The sequence below is a fragment of the Crotalus tigris genome, unplaced genomic scaffold, assembly GCF_016545835.1.
Source record: "Crotalus tigris isolate CLP2741 ecotype Arizona unplaced genomic scaffold, ASM1654583v1 scf7180000017694.5664430, whole genome shotgun sequence".
In the NCBI taxonomy this organism is placed as follows: domain Eukaryota; kingdom Metazoa; phylum Chordata; class Lepidosauria; order Squamata; family Viperidae; genus Crotalus; species Crotalus tigris.
Genome location: NW_024096572.1, coordinates 793,268 through 815,054, shown reverse-complemented (window position 1 = coordinate 815,054; position 21,787 = coordinate 793,268). Strand labels below are relative to the sequence as shown.

Here is a 21,787-nt window from a genome sequence, read left to right as displayed (position 1 = left end):
GGCTTTAAGACACTAGTTAACCTAAATACTAGAATTACTGATACTAAACACTAAAATTACCAATTAAGGCCACTAAATACAATAATTTAAACTAAATAAAAGTAACTTAAATTAAAAGTTAAGAGCTCACTAAAAAGCTGTTCCTCTCTGTAACCATCCCACTTCTGTCTTTTGTCTCTCTTTACAGTACTGTAAACATCAGTTTGGGAGGGGAAAACTGAACAGCTGCACTGTTATTTGATCCCTAGCTCAAGGCCTCATCCACCTGGAAGCCTTCTTTTTAGCTGAAAGAATATGAAGTTGTTGGATCATTACCATATCTCAGATGCTAATGTGTATAATTACACAATTCAGAATGATTTCTAAAACTTAGTGCACAAATAAACAATTACAGCAAGTGCAGAATACCTAAAGGATGTTACTATATGGTCAATTTAAATTGCATATGGAAAGTTTATCTTGTGGAAAGTTTATCTTAGAAAACTGAAAAGTTAAGAAATCTCAGATGATTAACGAATGTTACATAAAGTCAGAAAAATCTGCCATTTTATAGTGTTAATAATAATAACAATGTTACAATACAAAGTTACAAGGTTTATGAAATGAAAGAATAATAACACTATATTTATTGCTTTAGAAATCTAACATGCTTCTATTTGTTCTGCATTTCAGACAGTGGATTGAAAACTCCAGACTGAAAGATATCAAGTTTAAAATTGTGGAATTCAATCCTATGGTGCTTAAAGGGAAAATCAGACCAGACGCAACCCGTCCTGAATTACTTCAGCCTGTGAGTATGCAAAACTTCCTTTATAAGATAAACATATGAAAGGAAAGTGCATAATTTGAAGTTCCAGAACTGCTTATGCTAATCCAAAATCTTGTATGTAGTCCCAGAGATTTTTAACAGTTCATATTAAAATATAATTTTAAATGTGCTAATAAGGAAAAATTGTAGATTTTAAAAACATGCTACAAACCTTAGTTCTAGCAGTGTATTCTTCAACAGTTTTACTACAGACTGGGATGAGGAGGAGGAAATGCCAATCAAATTTGCTGATGAAGCAAAATTGAGTGGGAGAGCTAATAGGATTAGGCTGGTACTTCATATTTAAGATAAAAAATGTATGTGAGTGAATAGAACACCTAATTGCAACTATTTAAAGCAACTGTGCCTTTTTGCATTATTATTTATCATAAACTTATTATGTGTCAATGTTGATATGACAGCTAAAAGTACAAATGCCAGCAGAGGCTGCTACACTAAACATATAATTGCAAAATCAGAGGAAGTAATAATTCCACCCAACTTTGTATAGGTCAGACCCAACCTTGAGTTTAAGTGCAGTTCTTGGCACTTTTTTCAGGATTCAGATAAATTGAAATATGTTCAGAGCAGGGCAATAAGGGTGTCTAAGGAATTAGAAACTGAAAATAATTTCAGGGGTCTGGGAATGAGAAGATGCAACGATATAACAGCACACTTTAATTAGCTGAAAAAAACACCAATAGAATTACACTGAACTATAGAAATCAAAGATCAAGCAATTTTTTAGAAGATTTTTTATTGTGCCTTTATTGTCATTATAGGCAACGAACATATCTATCATGTTTCCCCGAAAATAAGACCTGGTCTTATAATTTTTTTGCCTCCAAAAGAGGCATTAGGCCTTATTTTGGGGGGATGTCTTATTTTTTTCCTGACACCTATCTTGCTTCGTGGCAGCAGTACTAACACCCCTTTCCAGGAGCTGATTGGCTGCTGCCCCACTTCTTCTGCATCATGCAGTGCTGCTGTCATGAGGTGAGGCAGGTGGGGGGGAGCTGCCCCACGTGCCCCGCAACTGCTTATCATGCCAAAGGATCCCTCAGCCAGGCCTACCATGCCGCCATTACCTGTCACACCTAGCCTGTTTGGTAGTGGCTTCTCTCATTTTCTCCTTCTTCCTCTTCCTTTAAACAGCCCTTTGCTCCTGTTGCTGTTTTTTCAGACCCAGATCTTAGTTTGTCCAGAGCCTGAGCAGAGGGTCTTTGGAAACAAGGCCCCGCAGTGATCGGGTGGGGTGGGAATCATTCCCTTTGCTTTTGGACAGGCTCCAAACTTTGCTGGAAAGAGCAGCCCGAGGGTTCCAATCTGGCTTTGCAGCAAACAAAGAGATTGGAGGCATGTGAATGCATGTTAGCCTGGCATCTCAAAAAAACGGGTTTTTTTCCCCACTGCGGATTTTCGCTGTTTAACTTTTTTTAAAGTTTACATGATGCAGAACAGGAAGGATCCACATTCTGCATCAAGTAAACTTTAAAGAAAATTATACAGTATGGCAGCAAAAATCCAGCCAGAGGGGGGGAAAAATCCATTTTTTTGAGCATGCATTCATGTGCCTCCAATCCCCTTGCTTGCTGCAAAGCCAGATTGGAGCAACCGAGATCCGGGACTGAAAAAGCAGCTATAGGAGCAAAGGACTGTTCAAAGCAGGAGGAAGAAGGAAAAAGTGGGAGAAGCCACTACCGAACAGGTGAGGTTTGACAGGTGAGGTTTAACAGGGGCATGGTAGGCCTGGCTGCGGGGCCCTTCCGCATGGTAAGTGGTTGCAGGGTACATAGGGCAGCTCCCCCCTCCCTGTGTCTAGCAACCAGATGGTGTGATGGAATGGGTAGCCCGCCGGCTGCACAGGCTCTTAAGTAGGGCTTATTTTTGGAGTAGTGCTTATATTATGCCCAACCCCCAAAATCAAGCTAGATCTTATTTTCAGGGAAAGTTTTATTTTCGGAGAAACATAGTAATACTCCTTTCTCCTCCAATTGTCCCCACAACACTACGAGGTGTGTTGGGCTAAGAGAGAGTGACCAGCCCAAAGTCACCCAGCTGGCTTTCATGCCTAAGATATAGACTAGAAATCACACTCTTGGTTTCTAGCCTGGTGCCTTAAGCACTAGAGCCAAACTAGCCTCAGTTCACACCTCTCATCTTCTCAAAATGCAGGATATGAAATAATGGATTTTTGTTAGAGAAAAACAAGTTCCACTTGGATGCTAGAAAAATTGTTTAAGGGTTATAAAAGTTGAATGCATTTGAAGGGCCCTGAAATTCTCTTTATTTTTCTTGGCAAAACTGCAATCAATAGGGATATGTTCAGATATCTTCCAAACACTAGAGATAGTAGTTTTCGTAGCCCAAACAATAGAAAAAGAAAAACAAGATTAGCAACAGTGTTTTCTTTTTGTAAATAATATTGACAATATGCAAATGTGCATGCAAATCAAAATTCCACTAGTGTATATTACATGGGTGTTTGCTTGTTTTTGGTAGAGGTTAGACATGTTATTGTGTAAAGGATAGATATTTACATTAAATAATACTATCTAGTAAACTAGATACAAATAATTTGTACTGTCTACTTTATTAATATTTTTTTAAAACATTCAACAGCTAAACTTTGTTCGATTTTACCTCCCTCTACTTATCCATGAACATGAAAAAGTGATTTATTTTGATGATGACGTGATTGTACAAGGTAAGCTATGAAAAAAAAATCCTGCTTATTTCCTAATACATCATTTCCAAAATATTTATGTCATTGTTACAACTTTGCTCTGTCTTATACATCTGAATGTTTGAAAGTAGTGGCAAGGGTCTTATAATGAAATTGTTAGAGACTTTTTAAGTTTTATATCAGAATATGTAAAGGCAATTGATAATACCGGTATTTCTTGAGAGAGGAAATAACTTTGTTTTTTCTTAGGAGACATCCAAGATCTATATGATACAAAGTTAATCCGAGGACATGCTGCAGCTTTTTCAGATGACTGTGATCTACCTTCAACTCATGAAATGGTTAGAAGTGTAGGAATGCAGGTAAAAAAAAAACATTTCTAAAATATATTAATTGGCGATGGTAGTAAGGGGAAGATTATATTTTTCCTTAAAAAAAAAAGCTTAGCCCTAGGTTAATCTTAGAGGTTTAGTAGAACTGGATTATATTTGTATGAGAGACTTCCAGGAATACAAAGCTGTAGGTTATATTGAGATACTGAAAAAATAATAAAACAATCTTGGAAGAACTTCTGTAGTGATGCTCAGAAATCTACATAGATTGTTCAAGAGTCAAACATGAATGTATTTTTAGTGCAGGAATGTGTAGCAGTGTAACTGTTTTGTTTTGTGTTTCACTAATACTATAATAAGGAAAGGAAGTTGAGACAGAAAAGACTTAAAATTAAGTCTTTAAAAGGCTTAAAATTTTGATGTATGCTGCTTGCCTTTAAAGGTTTATAAATGTAACATCTCCCCTCAATTTAAAACAGACTAGGGTCTTCATTACAATTGAAAGAACTGAAGGGCGTTAGGGACAAATCATCATGGAGAATATCTATCTACCGATATGTGATCATTAAGAGCTGACATAGACTTGATAACACATCATAAATAAATCAGACTTTTCAAACCATCACATTTAATAGGATCATTTCAATCAGGTAGCATATCCTATGTACTATTAAAGGTATTAAATATAAAAATCTCTTTCCTGTGGATGATCAATAACTGTCTCCATGGATGTGGCCTCTATTTCTCTGAGAGAAATTCTGGGAGACAGGTAGAGTGCAAGCATAATTAACTACGTGCTATCATATCCCTGCTCTATCTGCTCTTCTGACTACTAAATAGAAACCATTGGATCTGGGCCCAAACAAGCCTCCCAAAGTTGCCAGGAAATTTTAATATACTTGTTATTGAAAATACATGGAAGTAATATAAACTGCGTAATACTTAAACATAATCTGATTAAATCTAAATTGATTTTTGTCCTGGCCACATTTTTTTAATCATTAGCCCATATTTGAGGTGGTGTCTCAAGTAGTAAAAGGCATCTGATCTCTGTCCTCATAGCCCCTACCAATTGTGCACACATAGTTTTGAGATTTCATATATTCCTTTCTTCCCTAGAACACTTATATGGGCTTCCTGGACTATCGAAAGCAAACAATCCGAGATCTGGGTATAAGTCCCAGCACCTGCACATTTAATCCTGGTGTGATTGTAGCCAATATGACAGAGTGGAAGCACCAACACATCACAAAGCAGTTAGAAAAATGGATGCAGAAAAATGTAGCGTATGTATCAAGAGTCCTCTAATAGCAGGAACTGATTGCGCATTGAGTTTATTTGATAATATACAGCTGATGATTGTAAAAATGCATGCCATATTTATTTTGTCCTGCTCTACGAACAATCAGACTCTCACCACAAAGACTAATGTTATTATCAATACTGTCTGGAATGTCTTTAATTTGCACTAGCTCAAAAGTCATTCTTACTACAGCATTATATTTGTGTTTGAACTAAGTACATAATCAATATTGCACATTGATTATGAAAAACATGAAACTGAAAAGTATTATTTTGCATACAAGTAGATTTTAGATAATTATTAGTAGTTTTAATTATATTATTATTATTGTTTTTAATTTGTTAATATTTGCTTTGAAAAGGAGTTAGAGTGTGTTATGGTTTTGATTGATAGTATAGTTGGTTAATGTTAGTTAGATTATGTTTGTTTATTCGTTACCCTGTAATCAGCTCTGGGAAGTGGGGGAAGGGGTGGGATTGGGTGGGAGGGGTTTATATTATAATTTGTAAAACTTTTAATAAAAAAAATATTGCACATTTTTGAAGGATGTAATTGTATTTAGTTTAGCAAACCAATAGTTTGATAAGTTTCTGATGATGCTCAGATTAAAAACAAAAAAGTCAGTTTTAAGTTAATGAAGTTGAGCATACCTAAACTGAAAGTGTGGGGGTGCATGATTAGCCCAGTCACCTACTGTACTGAGCTTCAAATTGTGTTCTACTTCGCTACTGTTCTAGTTGAATTGTATTTTGCTTTATTGACTGCATCTCCACTTAGTAAAATAGCTGTTTTAAAAATAAATCTTCCACCCATTTGACATTCTAAAAAACTTTTTCAGAGAAAATCTCTATAGCAGCACCCTTGCAGGAGGTGTGGCCACTTCTCCAATGCTCATTGTTTTCCATGGAAGATATACAACTATTAATCCTTTGTGGCATATTCGACATTTAGGTAAAATTTGCTTCTGATAAAGCATGTTTTTATCTTGTTTTCTTTGATTATACTAAGCTATTTTTTTTTAAAAAAAGTTTGCATTGTGGTATAGTTTAGTTTAACAATTAAAATGCAAGATATCTTCAACTGAATGTTTATGATCATGTATATTCTGTTTGTTGCTGCACTTTACACATATAATATTCAGCACAGTATTCTCTTCTGCAACTAGTAAATTGTGCCACTTTGATAAAAGTACAGAATATTATGTACTTTAGTATTGACACATTAGTTGTTACAAGACAACAGTGGAATAATGTTATTAGATATGTTGAATATAGGTAGTCCTTGAGATATGACAGATCATTTAATGAACATTTAAAGTTACAACAGATGTCCCCAAATTGCTTATGTCCTGTTTAAAGATTACAATGGTCATTCAACTTTATGACTGACCACAGGAATGCTGCAGCGCCCCCCACCTCTCTCCCATCCCATCTTGCTCCTCACATGTCCATCACCCACCGTACTTATCTTTTGAAGCTCTCCGGACCTCATGTTGGGGAAGGAGGGCAAGCCTTGTGTTTCTGGACCATATGGTGGCAACCTGAATATGGCCATTTTGTCCTGCCTGCTTGTGGGTGGGGACAAAATGGTGACTGTCAGACAAACCACTTTGTTTTGCTGCCTTAACGAGGTCTCCAGTGTTGCAGAAGCTTCTGGATGCTGTAGAATGCTTCTGCAGGGCTAATGAGACCTCGTTAAGGCAGCAAAGCAGTTTGTCCCTGTGTCATGTGGTAGTCACACAGAAGTGGGTAACATGTTTCGGGTGGAATATAATGGCAGCTGCTTCTGGGCCATCGCCTTGAATCCTGGGAATAAAGTGGTCCATTTTGCTACCTTAATGAAGTCTGCACAGCACTGCAGAAGCTTCTGAAAGCTATAGAAAGCTTCTGCAGCACTATACAAACCACATTAAGGCAACAAAATAGATTGCTTTATCACAGGGCTACATGGCACTATTCCAGAAGCGGCATCAATACCAAAATGCAATTCAGCCAGTCGAAATAACGCTATGGAATAATGCCACGTGGCTGCATAATGAAGCAATCCATTACAGCCCTCTGGAAAGCCTAAGGGGACCTGGTAGGGGTGGGAAAAGACCTATGGGATGGGGGAAGCAGAGCACAGGACTTCTCGGAGGGTGGGGAGTCCTTGGGAGGGCCAGGGCAGGTGGGCCTGTCCCTGTGCTAGGCCTCCAAAGTCTTTCCCCACCTCTGAGGCACTCCATGCTCCACTTACCTCATGCACATTTGTTTAATGATTCATTGGAGAGAGATGGGATGGGTCATTAGTTGAGCTACTTAATTTAATGACCTTTACAATATACAATTGTTATTCCACTTATTGGCTCTGGCTCTGCAGGCTCCATGAGTCATATCTCTATGGCTGTAAGCTTCTGAGATGTGTTTGGCTGGAATTGTAAAACTCCTAGCATCATTTGAAAAGGACTGGTGGATTTTATGTTTGTATGTATGCATATATGTATTTATGTATTTAACAGATTTATATGGCTGCCCAGCTCACATATTGTGTGAATACAAGTGGATTCCCTCCACGTATTTACTCCTATGTCTACAGATCCCAAAGTACACTGAATTCAACATAACTTAGATCAGGGTAAACAAGTTTAGTTTGGCACTGAACACATTTAAATTTAACTAAATGCCATCCACATGCAATTTATTGTTAAGCAAGAGAAAAGTTTGCTAAAAATTAATGTTATTTTTCTTTCCCCCCCCCCCCAATAGGATGGAGTCCTGATGCTAGATACTCAGAGCATTTTCTTCAGGAGGCCAAGTTACTTCACTGGAATGGGAGATATAAGCCTTGGGGCTACCCTAGTGGACACACTGACTTTTGGGAAAAATGGTTTCTTCCTGACCCTTCAGGAACTTTTAAACTGGTTCGTCCTAAGACCTAATTATGCCATTTATCTTTAAGACATCAGAAACAGTTTTCATCATGATCATGGTTATATATATATTTGAGATGGTATTTAGTGAACATGGCTCTACTGTATAACTGAATCTTATGATGTATAAGCATCAAAATAAAATTTTACCACAAGGACAATGAGGCCACAAAGTATGCACACTATCACTCTTTCTAGCAGGAGCTGAAACTGAAACATTGTTAAGGAAAACAATCTTTAATAACACCAAGGTCTCTATTTAAATAATTCTGTAAATAAGGACTTACCAAAATACTTTTTGTAATACTGTTTGAATAAATTTGTTTTTGTCTTAAGTGCATCTTCTATATATAAAATTAAGCCAAATAAAATTAAGCATCCATTATTTTATTTCAAATAATTTAAAACTGCTTTGTTGTAACAACACCAATACAATTAATTATTGACTTTTAAACAATGTTACATAAAGCACCAGAAAATATTATAACAATTTTTTTTCAAAAAAAAAAAAAAAAAAAAAAAAGGCAGATCAGACATACTAAATACATTTTAAAGCACCATATTGTAGAACGGATGTGCATTCATATCTCATTAATCTGGATGTTTCTTTCAAAACAAGTTATCTCCTTTTCACATCATAATAGTGAGCTATGCATGATCTGCAGCAAGATAATTCTCTGCTTAAAAAAATGTTCCAGATCCCTGATGCAAAGGCATTTCAAGCACTTGCAAAAAAGTATCCATGTAAACAGTGACACATAAGTGTGCAATCTTAAGCACACTTACTAGGAAGTAAACCTTGTTGAATATTGTGGAGCTCAATTTGAATAAACATGCATAAGATTGTGCTACAAATGAATTTACTAGACTATTGACATGGAATTTCCACAGAGACTAACTAACATGATCAGAACTAGATACACATCATAATATTAAAAAGAATAGGCTTGGAGGATTAATGTACATTATTTTGTGGCAGGTCATAAATATGCTCATCTTTTAATGAGCAAAAAATCAAAACACTCTGGAAAGGTTCCAAAGTGACTATGGTTTGATTTTAAATTGATCCATACAACCCTACTTCCTAATGCCAATATAATAAAACATTTTAAACATTCCAGCTATTTTTGAAGTAGTTAGATAATCTAAATTATATACACATTGAAATAGAATTCTGGTACATAATTCAAGTATCTAAAGCACTTAATCAATAGATTTTGAAAAAAACTGTTTACTTTTTTTATTGCTTTTATCTCCACCCCTCAAGGAGAAAGCAGGCTGGAGGAGAAAAGAAGGCATAGATACTGGTAGCACAAACATTCTCAGAAGGAACTATGTTTTTAGAAAGACAATGGTCACAATCTATTGCATTGCAAATTTAGCACAGCATGGAGAATATTCTAACAGAGTGTATATCCTCCACAAGTGAACAGTGAAGTGTCACAGAAAAAATAGTGCAACTCCTGTTCTCACATCTATCTTTCCTTCTCCAAGCCTAACTTAGAAAGATAAATACAAAAGTAGTTATATTGACTGCATAGAAAAGCATTGTTTTACTCAAAATGAACCATTTGTTGATACCAGCAATGCCAACTGAACTTGTTGCAACATATGCCTACAGAGAGCACCATATCCAGTAGTAACTCACAGCTAAAATAATTTGGGAATAAATTAAAAGCAGAGTGGTAGGAGGAGAGAAAAGAGAAACTGCAACTGAAATAATGGTAAACAAATAAAACATATAGAATTAGGTCCCTGAAAAATATTTTTCAATTTAAGGGTAAATGTGGCTCAACCCCCACTTTTCAAAAGGCAGTTTTCACATTCAACCACAAGTGACAAAACCCAGGGGCAATTAGGAATCTAGTCACTTTTGGGGAAAGAGAGATAAACTAACCTGGAGTTCTGTCTGAGTTACTTCTGTTAATGGGTTTCTACTATTTTGTTAAAATGTTACTGTTTGGTAACAGTGTTAAATTTCCGCCCTTTAATTCATATATATGAGCATACATAGGGTATATCCCAACACCCAGGAAAGGATATCTTAAAAATGTAACTTCACAGAGTATCTTACAAAATATGGATTTAAAACAAGACATTGGACATCACAAATGAGAAATCACTTGGCTAAAACTGCAAAAATGGAATAATTTTAGCTATAAAACCTGATACAAAAAAAAAAGGACGGGAGAGAATTTTTTTCTCTAACAAAGGATATTTCTTTAAATTAATCTAATTCATCTAACAAAATGACTTATCCTAAGAAAAACTAAGAGGCACAATGCTATTAAAATGCTTCAGTTGGGGAACTGAGGTACCGTTCTTGATCATGACTATAGAATATAGAGTCGATTCTAAGTACTGACTCTTCCTTCTTCTTGTGCTCTTGAGAGGCTAAATTCAGGAATCTGATCTGCGAAAGTTTGTGTCATCCATTGTCCATTAGGTACATCGCCAACAGAAGAACCACTGCTGTACTCCATGTTGGTTGCTGCATAAAAAGAAACCTACATCAATTGCTGCTATTAAAACTAAGGGAGGAAAAAGGAGCACCAAAATACATGCAACTACATGCAAAATACATGATGAATATAGAAGCACATATTTTATAACGTTTATGCTGTTCATGTGTTTATAGTGAATTCAAAATGCATTTTTATGTTTAGGAATATTTTTTAAAAATTAAACAAATCTTCTGGCTTTCTGGGACAAAATTTCAGGCCTAAAAACTATGCTGGAATTCCTTTTCTGAGATTGGAAAGAAAGCTCCAATTTCAGAAAAGAAAATCCAAGATTCCTGCTTCTTTGAGGATATTTTTGCAGTCTTTCTCATTCCCACATTGTAGAAAAGAAACAGGACTAGAAGTGATGTTTCTAGTCCAAATCTCTTGTACTTGCTTTCTATATTTTCAACACAAGAGAACTTTGAATTGCCCTTTGTACTAAATTAATACCCTCCCATTGCATACAATGCAAAAGATGAATATTGCTTAAACTGACAAATGGAATTATTTTTGCTTTCTTTTATTCCATCCGTTCAATGTACTGGCAGAAAGATTATGAGGTAATTGGGGTCATGAAGCTCAAAGTATTCAAATTATTGCAGCTGACCAGCTTGCCCCAAAACAATTTTATTAACTTCTCAGGGAAAAAAGATTAAAATAAAGATTTAATTTGAGTTTTTCCATGCTGTACCTGTTCCATTTGTGGGGAAGATACACTGTTCATTCTCAGAGGTTGTTCTCTCACCATAAGCTCCTCCATAGGCTGCTTCATAACCTGGATCATATTTTTCTTCCTTAACAGCCATCTTCTTAGCTTCCTCTGCATAAACAAGATTCACAATGTTGAAATTGTTCTTTTTGAACTCTTAAACATAAAACCATTTGTCAAAATTATCCTATTTCAGAATAAAACCAAATTATAGCTTGAAAGCTTGTAAATATCCTGTTCTATTGATAAGAATTGCCTTGCAGAAGAAATCACAATGGAGTTTACATTGCTGTGTAATTATTAAATCTGAAATGTGTAAGAACTGTAAACCATTAGCTCATAACATGAAATAACTGTCTAGGCCTACTTTGATTTACTTTTGAAAATTTGACATATTAATAATCCATTACTACTACTTTGATTCAAATGGAATACCTTGTGCAAGCTGCAAATCAAATGTATACTGCACTTCCTGGACTTCAGCAGCTGATGTGACCCCCTTCAATTGATCCCTTAAGTCTTTTAGCTTTATGTAATAATGAACTTTGTCCTGTGCACGAGGAAACTGAGCACATCTTGCACTGGATGATGGCATCACGTAGCAAAGCTGTACAAAAAAAGCAATGAATTATGTCATCAAACTGGTATTATTTTCAAATACTAAAATTGTTACAAAGTGATCTGATCTTTATCACATTTGCTGAAAGTTTAAACCAGGGGTGTCAAACTCGTCACATCGCATGACGTGTCGTGACGTATTGCAACTTTTTTTCCATTGCCGGCAATGGGGTGGGTGCGATTTCGCCATTACGCATCCGGTCCGCAGGCCAGCAGTTTGACACCCCTGGCTTAAACTCTTAAGAAAACAGCAATAATTTTAAATGAAGACTCGTATCCTAAACATTAAGATGTTTGCTTTACATATTGAAATAAATATTATTTTATTGAAATAATATATTGAATAATATATTGAAATAATATACTAAAATATTATTTCAATAAAAAAGTCCTTGAATAAATGTAAAAAAATTATATTCCTAAGCAAGACAAGAACTTACTGTTTCTGTATCTGGAACTTTATGTGGCTGTAGTCCAAACTCTAATTTTTTAACCTTCACTCCAAAAACTTCTTTACTAAAAATGTCATAAATACCTACAGTAAAAATTGGAAATAGATCCATCAGTTATAATGCAAGCTTAACCACAACAAAATGCCTAGGTCTCATTTTTGAAAAACTTACATTTTCCATTAAAAACAGCTATTTTAGGTTGATACTTCTGCAATTTCTGCACTAGAATACGTCCTCCTTCCCGAAATTCTTTGCTGAAAAGAGGACAAAATAGCACAAATAAAAAATAAGACTATAATTTTCTGAAAAATACTGTATGATAACTTGAAATGAACTCTACCTGGAAAGGTCTTTGCTACCTGGTGTTGTCCTTTCCACCATATTTGTAAATCCAATACCATATTTATGTGGCAAAGTATGATCATCCATATGATTCAATTGTTCTAGGCTTAGCCCAGACATAAAAAGACATTTCCCTATGGAGTCAAAAAATGTATTTATCATATTTTCTGGAAAGTACATATCAAAACTCTATAATTTATTTTTAAATTATATTTATTCAATTATATTTATTTTTACTTTCAAAAGTAGCAAAGCAACTATAATCATATGCAAAATGAAGCTAGTCAAGATAATATAGCATAATCTTTATTATTATTTAAAGAAAATAATGAAGTCTCTCTTGAATCAAGCTCAACCGATGGTGTCTACATAGTTATATCTAAACAGGTTTCTTATCAACCTGATGGTAGGTTTTTGCGCTCTTCAAGATTTCTTTTCATTTCTTTGTCCAATCTACTGGTTCCCAGTCCAGGTATCAATAAATCCACCTTTGTTTTTGTATGTTTCACATAATTTGCTTTGAATTTAATCTAGGACCTATTACTTTCTGTTACTACAACCAGAAAATTCTAGATTATAACCAAATTTCCAGAGTTCACGAAAAAGGATACTCACAGAAATGATTTCCAGGTCCTGGATAATGATGACCTTTGTAGGCTGCCATTAAACCTGGATTTATACCAATCTAGGGAAGAATACATAAATGAAATCTTAATGTTCATGATAAAAGATGTATTAGATGTAATGAAAAGAACAAAAACAATACAAGTAAATTACTTGGATAAACTGGGCACCTGTCACTCCTGACTATCCAATAAATTGGTCTGTTCATGGTGATTTATATAATTTGCATAATAACATCATTAAGCAAATAATGCAAATTGTCAGTACAGAAATATTGTCATATAAATTAATACATGTTCAGTCTACTTCACCCGAATGAATTTTGTAGTTATTTTAGACATGCTCAGATGGAAACTAACTGTTGCACTGAAAATCCATTAATTGAGCATCCATTAAATTGACACCTTTTATTATATAACTTTATGTTTCCTAATACAGGCTATCGGATTAAAACAATATACAGTATTAAAATTCAAAGTTAATAAAGAAGTCATGAGTTTTAATCTCCAGAAATTATAACCTCTTTTGTCTAGTCCAGGGGTAGGCAACCCAAAACACTTAAAGAGCCACTTGGACCCGTTTCCCACCAAAAACAAAACACTGGGAGCCGCAAAACCATTTTGATATCTAAAATAAAGATAACACTGCATATATCCTTTTTTACCTTTATTATAGGTGTGTGTGTGTGTGTGTGTGTGTATGTATATGTATGTATGTATATATATATATATATATACATACACACACACACACACACACACAGGTAAAAAAAGGATATATGCAGTGTTATCTTCATTTTAGATGTCAAAAGGGTCTCTCTCTCTCTCTCTCTCTCTCTCTCTCTGCCCTTGGTCTGCCACTCCTCTTCCCCCACTCTCTTTCTTTCTCTCTCTCCTCTCTCTCTCTCTCTCTCTCTCTCCCTCTCTCTTTCTCTCTCTCTCTCTCCCCCCCCTCTCCTATCTGCTGCTCACCTGACAAGCTTCAGGCTGTTGTCCAACAAGATCAGGGGTAGACAACCTCGTCTCTTTTATGACTCATGGACTTCAACTCCCAGAATTCCTGAGTCAGCCTAGCTGGGCTAGCTAGCTCTCTCCTGCCCTTCCTGCTTCCTGCAGAGATGCAGCAAAGGGAAGAGCTCCTCGGAGAACACTGTGAGTGCACTCTCTTTTTTTTATATACACACACACACACAAACACACACACACACACAGAGAGAGAGAGAGAGAGAGAGAGAGAGAGAGAGAGAGAGAGAGAGAAAAGCAGGGAAGCGCAATTCCTCTCTCTGTCTCTGTCTCTCTCTGCAAAGGCAGAGGAGGCTGGGAGCCGCAGGGGAAGGCTCAAAGAGCCGCAAGCGGCTCCGGAGCCGCAGGTTGCCGACCTGTGGTCTAATCAATTGGTCCTGAAAATTCTTCAAGATAGCAAGGGAAAACCAGAAATGATATATCACAAAAAGGTCATTAAATGTCAACAGAGAGCTCTATACTTCCATATAAAGCCCAAACATATCCAATACTCGCAACAGGCTATCATGAAGACCTCCAAGAATTTATCAACAAATTGCTTAGTTAACTATTATCTATAGTTCAACTGCTTTTTACAATTGACTTACAATTACAATGTCTAAATTGAAGGTCAATATATCAGGAAGAGTTTTGGTCAACAATTCAGCTTCTGAAACACCATTAAAGCGATCAACTTTTCTTTTGACTTTGAAACTATCTGTGATTTTTTCCTGTTTCCCTTTGGATTTTACAGGCTTGGCAGCAGATTTTTTGGGTTCAGATTTATTTCTTCTTTTCCTTCCTTTAACAGTTGCTGAAAGACAAGAGACATCTTATTTAATAGTGAAGGTAGAAGAATTTTCTTGTTTAGTTTTGATTTTTTTTTAACTTTATCAAGTTTTTTTTTCCCCAGCAAAACTTACCATCAACCAACATAACAATGGAGAAATTTTGGTACACAGATCTAATCAGCAACTTTATTGTCTCTCCTAGTCCACATGGCTTCTCCCCCATGTTCTTCCATTGTTCATCAGTGTCTTCAATATGCAATTTCTGGGGCTTTCCCAACCCATAGCAATTCCTTAGAGGACTACTTTCCAAAACCCTCAAAAAGCTCTTAGTGTTTTGAAGAACCTCCTCCCTAAGGTTACAAAATCTATATAGGAAGGAAGGAGCTTAAAGTTTGGCCCCACCCACCCACATCTTTATCCTTAATCAAACAAATGCTATCATCTTCAAATTGTCCCAAATACTGGCAATTGATAAGTCATAAACTTTAATGCAACTGAGTGAAATCACACTTGAAAATGTCTCTGAAATCAACTAATAGTTACTAGAAAATATTACAGAATGTTATTAAAATTTGTATAATAATGCACAGTAATTGCGAGGTAACAATAATCTATTGGTTCAGATGGCTGTGTTTAACTTTTCACAGAGTATGATCACTATTTCCAGGGGACATATGGGAGAAATCCAGTGAATTGGTCCTGTTGATTAAATGGTGGTTGATTTAAAGCTTGCATTAATTTCAATGTATTATGTGAGTCCAGCCACTGTGATTTCTTGAGTGAAAACTGATTTAGCATGATATATGAACTCAGTTGTATATTTCAGAGTACACAGAAGAATGAAAACTTTCTTTTCAATTAATAATCTATGACTCCATGTGCAGCTTTACTGAGAAGACCTGAATAAGCGATGGGAGAAATGAGCAGTCCCATCGTGTTAGTACATAATGAAATTATTCTGTGCATTACTCATGAAAGGCAGTTGGGAAATATGCATGGGAAATAAACGATTTACAAGATAATCACAAAATGTAGTCCCATTAAGGCTTTCTTTTGGACAAATATGTACACGAGTGCAACTTTTAAATGAAGGACAACCTTAACTGAAGTAGCCCATTTTGAATGTCATGTTGTGGGAATATTATTCTTTCAGTAAAAAATTGTAGAATTCAGTACATACTATTTTAAAATATGATCCGGATACCTTATTGTTTCATCAAGGATAATAAAAATATATATATTTAAGATAAGGGTTCATTTAAGCCACTTTTCTCGCAAAACTTATTTCTTTAAGCGTACATTTTATCTTAAAGAAAGCTCTTCACAACTTTTGGAGAACAAAACGATCCTGCAATTTCTCCAAATTCCAAAGAAACTATTGTTTCAAGTTCGCGCTCAATGTTCCAAGTGGAAAAAAAATAAAGATACCTTGAATAGGTTCCTGAGCAATGGTTGGTTCCAAAACTTCCTGAAGACCTTCATGCTCATTCATCACCTCCAGATTAGGAGCTGCAGCCATCGTTTGGTTGTATGAAAAGGGATAAAAGGCTGGTTGAAGAGGAGTGTAGTGCCTTAAAAAAAAAGACGAAAAAATATTATTTCAAATAGTAAGTTAAGGAGGAAATTCCCATAGTATTGGACATACATTTGTACAGCTGATATGAGTGTCTGTCAGGTTGTTAATGTGTACTGTAATTCTTAACCCATATGTATTAGATCAGGAATGGGCAAAAATCAGCCAAGAAACTGCGTAGAGCCCACAATCAAATAGAATCCAGCTTCCAAAAGCCTCTCCCCCCCCCGCTTCCAACAGGTCAGCTGATGGGCAGAAAAGGATTACTAGTTTTCTCCTGACATTAACAGCAAGAAACTAAATACAGGTAGTCCTCGACATTTGTTTTGTGACAATTCAAAATTACAATGGCACTGAAAAAAAGTGACTTATAACTAGTCCTCACATTGACAACCAGCCCAGTATCCAAACAGTTATGATCAAAATTTGGATGCTTGGCAACTGGCATGTATTTACAATAGTTGTAGTATACCTGTATCATGATGATCGCCATTTGCAACCTTCCCAGCTGGCTTCGGATAAGCAAAGTCAGTAGGGGAATCCAGATTCACTTAAGGACCACATGATTCAGTTAACTACTGCAATGATTCAATTAGCAACCATTGCAAGGTTGTAAAATTGGGCATGACTTGCTTAAAAACCACCTCATTTAGCGACAGAAATTCTGGTCTCAATTGTAAGTCGAGGACTACCTGTAACTGAGTCAAATTAAGTACTCAGCCAACTCACAGGGAACAAGACTGCTGGGAATCAGTGAAGTAAGACAGGGATCAAATACGTATATGTGCCTGCTTTCACACAGGGATAAATTCATATGTGAGTAGATGAGTATGGTACCCAACTTGATTATCTAATGCAGTGGTCCCCAACCTTTTGGGCACCAGGGACCGGTTCCGTGGAGAGAGGCTTTTCTGCGGACTAGAAGGGGTGTAGTTTTGCATGCTGCCTGCATCCTGTGGATGGGGCTTCACTTGTTTGTGTGGCCCCATTTCTGGCATGCAGTGGCCTGGTGCTGGTCCATGGACCAGGGGTTAGGGACCCCTGGTCTAATTCATTGCCCTATCTTTGTATTACACATAATCCTTGTTGTACAGGATAACACAGTATACTGAAATTTGGAAATCAACATGATTTACATAAGCCTACCAGATTTGGTTTGCAAAAACTAGACCACCATTCAATGTGGTATACAGATGTGTACAAAATGGTACAGTAAAGATACAAATATCTGCTGTCATCTATTTTGCACCAGTTAGCTTGATAATATGACATAGCAAAAACTGAGTCATACAGATGCATGGTTTACATCTATACAGTTTGCATCTATGCAATTTAGATTACAGTAATTCACTGTGGGGAACTGTTTGGTGTGAAAACTACAACTTATACTAAAGGAAGAAACTACATATTCAGCTCATATTACACTTATTTCATATCATTAGCTTTAGTTGTTTGTTTTTGGACTGAAATCCTAAGAGTGCTGGGAAAGGGTTATCTGAAGAAAGGCCTAACCAGATGGCGTTTCTTCAAGAATTAAAATTACTGTTTAGGCCCTTTTCACTGTCCCCCTGGTGAATACTGTGTGGTTCTCTCTACATTCTTGATACTGCTGAGCTACAACTCAGAGCAGCTTTAACAGCATGAACAATAGCCAAGGCATACTAGGAATTGTAGTTCAGCAGTTTTTGGACAATGCACCAGCTTTAGAGTTTTTTCACCAGTGGTCTCATATTATCAAATCTTCTCCCAGCAAGACATGAATGCCTTTATTAAACAACAACCCAACGAGGACACATTTTTCCAGTGTGCATATTTTTTTTTTTTTTAAAAAAAGATCAAGACACTATTAAGAAAACCAAGCTATTGTTGCTTGTGCCATCAGGTAAAGATAATGTATCCTGAAGTACCATTTGAAAATTGTTAGAAAATATAGTTAGTCCTCGATCTACAATCACAATTGAGACCAAAATTTCTGTTGCTAAACGAGACATTTGTTAAATGAATTTTGCCCCATTTTACAACTTTTCTTGCTACAGTTATTAAGTGAATCAGTATAGTTGTTAAGTTAGTAACACTGTTGTTAAGTGAATCTGGCTTCCCCATTGACTTTGCTCGTCAGAGGTTTGCAAAAGGTGATCATATGACCCTGGGACACTGTAAGTGTCATAAATAGGAATCAAGTGCCAAGAGTCTTAATTTTGATCACATGACCATGGAGATACTGCAATGATCATAAGTGAGGAAAAACATTCATAAGTCACTTTTTTCAGTGCCGTTGTAACTTTGAACGGTAACTAAACAAACAGTTGTGAGTCGAAGACTACCTGTATTCAGAATGCATTCCTGAAATCAATTTAAAAATTTGCTACCTATAGAAGTGTGCTCTTACAAAATTTATGAGCATTTTATCAGTTACTCTGGAATAAAGACTATGAACATGTACGATGATTTATATCAATCCAAGCAGTTATAAAGTAAAAGTTCGGCAAGCAGAGGTATCCTAGTATGCAAAGCAAGAAAGAAAGAGCAACACTTCCTGCCACTAACTTATGTATGGATAAAGAAAATAGGAAAAAAGCCTCTTAACCAAGCTAGTAGAGTCATTGTGTGAAGTCGGACATTCTTATCCAGAACTGTGTTCACAGATCTGTGCTCTTTAGTTGGAGTTTCTGGAGTAATTCTGCTGAACCTTAAATTTTAAACTTACAATCATTTAAGTACACTGGAGTGTCAACCTGAAGAATGAATTAAAAGATTTCCAGGAAGAAGCCAACATTTTTTCTTCATTCTGGTTGCATCCTAAGTAGGATACTTAATGGAAAGTAATGTGTCATCCATATTAGCTTATCTTAAAAGTATTTGTTTTTCTAAGTAAACTCTGTAAAAGAACACCTTTGAATAAACCTTCAGTAGATGCTCAGATTCCACAGAGAGCTGTATGTCTGGTGAGGATGGCATTTTATATTTCATCTTTTTTATGATGGATTCTCATTAGCAATATGGGGCAAGCTCTGGTTTTATCATCTGTTATTTGAAAGCAGATCTGAAATGTTATCAAGATTTACAGGGACCATTTATCAGATATTAATCCCATTCTTAACACGCTTTACAGTGATTTTCAATCCATTACTGTAATATCACAATAAAGTCATAACAGTAGCTTTCTTTAAAAACCAATCTCCCTGCCCTCACTTACTTTTCACACACACACACCTTTGAAAATACACACAAGCACAAACACACATGCACACACACATGGAATAACAGACTGGACTCAAGCTAAAATAGAAGACCAGAAAATAACAACAAATCATGTCCTTCAATCACACAGCAAAGTTGACTCTATTTATCAAATAGTACAGATGATCATGAAGTGTTGCAAGTACACCAGACAGGAAAAGAAGAAAAAAAAGAGCATTGACAAAATATGTGAAGGACAGTGAAGAAGGTGCATGGAAGCTAGTATACTATGAAGGCTTTTTGTAATACCAGAGATTAAATTGGCCTATGAGAAAGACAAAATAAAGAAGAAAAACGAGACATGGAAAGGCACAGTATTATATGGCCAGTAAGTACTTTAAAAAAATTAGTAGGCAAAACAGATAATAAGACCTGACAATAGCTAACAGCAGTAAAGTTGAAAAAACAAACAGAGGAGCTAATTCTGGCTTAAGCCTTGTTAAGACCAAATGCATATAAAACTAGAATTCAGACGACAGCAAGGGCAGCAAACGTAAAGAAGCTAAAGAAACAATGGGCCACCTAGCTGAGGGTTGCAAGAAAATTGCAGAATGACTATAAACAACAGCATGGCAAAGTAGAACAAGGATGCATTGGAACATTTTCAAGAAGTAGGATTTGCCTGCAAGCAACAACTGGTAGGACCATAAAATAGACAAAGTTATAGAAAATGAAGAAGATGGAGTACTCTGGGACTTTAGAATTCAAACATCTGCAGGCTTAGCAATGCTGATAAAGAAGACAAAAAAATGTTTTCCCTTTGTAGTAAAGATCCTGCAAGAGAAAATAAAAATGTCTGGATAGTCGATGTTGCTGTACCTGGAGACAGCAGAATACCGTAGAGGAGACAGAATTGGAGATAAAGACCTGCAAATAGAACGACTGTGGCAAAAGAAAGCAAAGATAGTGTCAACAGTAATAGATGCCTTAGGTTGCAGTTCCAAAACATCAGAACATCATTAGCCTGGACAAAATCGCCATCTATCAATTGCATAAGGGTATTTCTAGCTGTATAAGCTTCCATCCTGTGACAATATCTTTAATATTATTAAACAACGTTTGCCTATCCCAGATCCTTAGGAAGGTCTTGATCAATGGACAAAGCCGCAAAATCCATCTAAACAACTGGCTGACTGTGCGACCAACCATAATAATTAAATTTATCTGCCGTCCTAGATGGCAGCAAAGAAAAGAAGCAGATGCGAAGGCGAGGCTGCCCTTTGATGATCTCCGAACTTTTGTGGTCCAGATCCAGTAAAATTTCCTTCCTAAAAACCCAGTTCAGGCCTCGGCCTTTTTCTGGAGCTCAGCCGGAAGCCCTTTGTAGTAACCGCCAACCCGGCGACAGGAAAGCGCCCAAGGGGGGGGGGTGGATGTCGTTCCTTTCCTCCCCAGCAGCGTAAGAGCCCCCCTCCGCGCGAATACCTGGTCCCCGGCTCCTCGGTTTCCATCTCCGGGCTCTGGTACCACCACCACCCTTAGCCGTCCGCTCTGCCGGCCAATGAGCCGGACCTCCTCTCTCGAGGCAAGGCCACGAAACAAGCGCCGAACCCAGCCAAGCCCCCTCCGAACCCAGCCCCTCAGCGCCCCTTCCCCTCCGCGCTATACCTTCCGCCGCCTCGCGCGCCCTCCTAGCTCTCAGCACGCCGGGACTAGCCAGCCGGTAGAGATACGAAAGTGGAAGAGAGATCCACAAAGCAAAGTTCCAATTTCCGCGGAGGGTGGGGGGAATATAAGAAGGCAAAACTCACTTCTAATTCACGAGCGAAATATTGGCAGGATCGGAAGCCAAATCAAAGAGTGAAGGGCGAAGACTCAAAGTTGAATTTCTCACTTTGAAGTTTTAAAACAGCCTGCCTCAAGGTAGTACCTGCAAATGGATCGGCTTTCTGAGGC

The 21,787-nt window shown here is 36.7% G+C and overlaps 2 protein-coding genes across 6 annotated transcripts in view; one reads left to right on the top strand and one right to left on the bottom strand.

Annotated features, from left to right (window-relative positions):
* The window catches only part of GLT8D2 (glycosyltransferase 8 domain containing 2), a 16,791-nt gene extending 8,231 nt beyond the window's left edge, over window positions 1-8,560 (top strand). For both annotated transcript variants that reach the window (XM_039338200.1, XM_039338199.1), the window contains exons 5-10: window positions 673-790; window positions 3,431-3,515; window positions 3,744-3,856; window positions 4,946-5,112; window positions 5,968-6,080; window positions 7,874-8,560. In XM_039338200.1, coding sequence (XP_039194134.1) covers window positions 673-790; window positions 3,431-3,515; window positions 3,744-3,856; window positions 4,946-5,112; window positions 5,968-6,080; window positions 7,874-8,046 — 769 coding nt within the window. In that variant the 3' untranslated portion in view covers window positions 8,047-8,560. The remainder of the gene's footprint in view (window positions 1-672; window positions 791-3,430; window positions 3,516-3,743; window positions 3,857-4,945; window positions 5,113-5,967; window positions 6,081-7,873) is intronic.
* Window positions 8,404-21,787, bottom strand: TDG (thymine DNA glycosylase). 4 transcript variants are annotated; one of them, XM_039338198.1, is made up of 10 exons: window positions 21,643-21,787; window positions 16,507-16,649; window positions 14,896-15,101; window positions 13,278-13,347; window positions 12,661-12,796; window positions 12,492-12,574; window positions 12,309-12,403; window positions 11,686-11,857; window positions 11,233-11,361; window positions 8,404-10,528 (listed from the first exon to the last, which is right to left on the bottom strand). In XM_039338198.1, the coding sequence occupies exons 2-10, from the start codon at window positions 16,595-16,597 to the stop codon at window positions 10,392-10,394; spliced, it is 1,119 nt and encodes a 372-aa protein (XP_039194132.1). In that variant the 5' UTR covers window positions 16,598-16,649; window positions 21,643-21,787; the 3' UTR covers window positions 8,404-10,391. The 4 variants fall into 4 exon arrangements, with proteins under 4 accessions (XP_039194132.1, XP_039194130.1, XP_039194129.1 ...); XM_039338196.1 differs by lacking the exon at window positions 21,643-21,787 and adding an exon at window positions 21,500-21,549; XM_039338195.1 differs by lacking the exon at window positions 21,643-21,787 and adding an exon at window positions 21,317-21,463.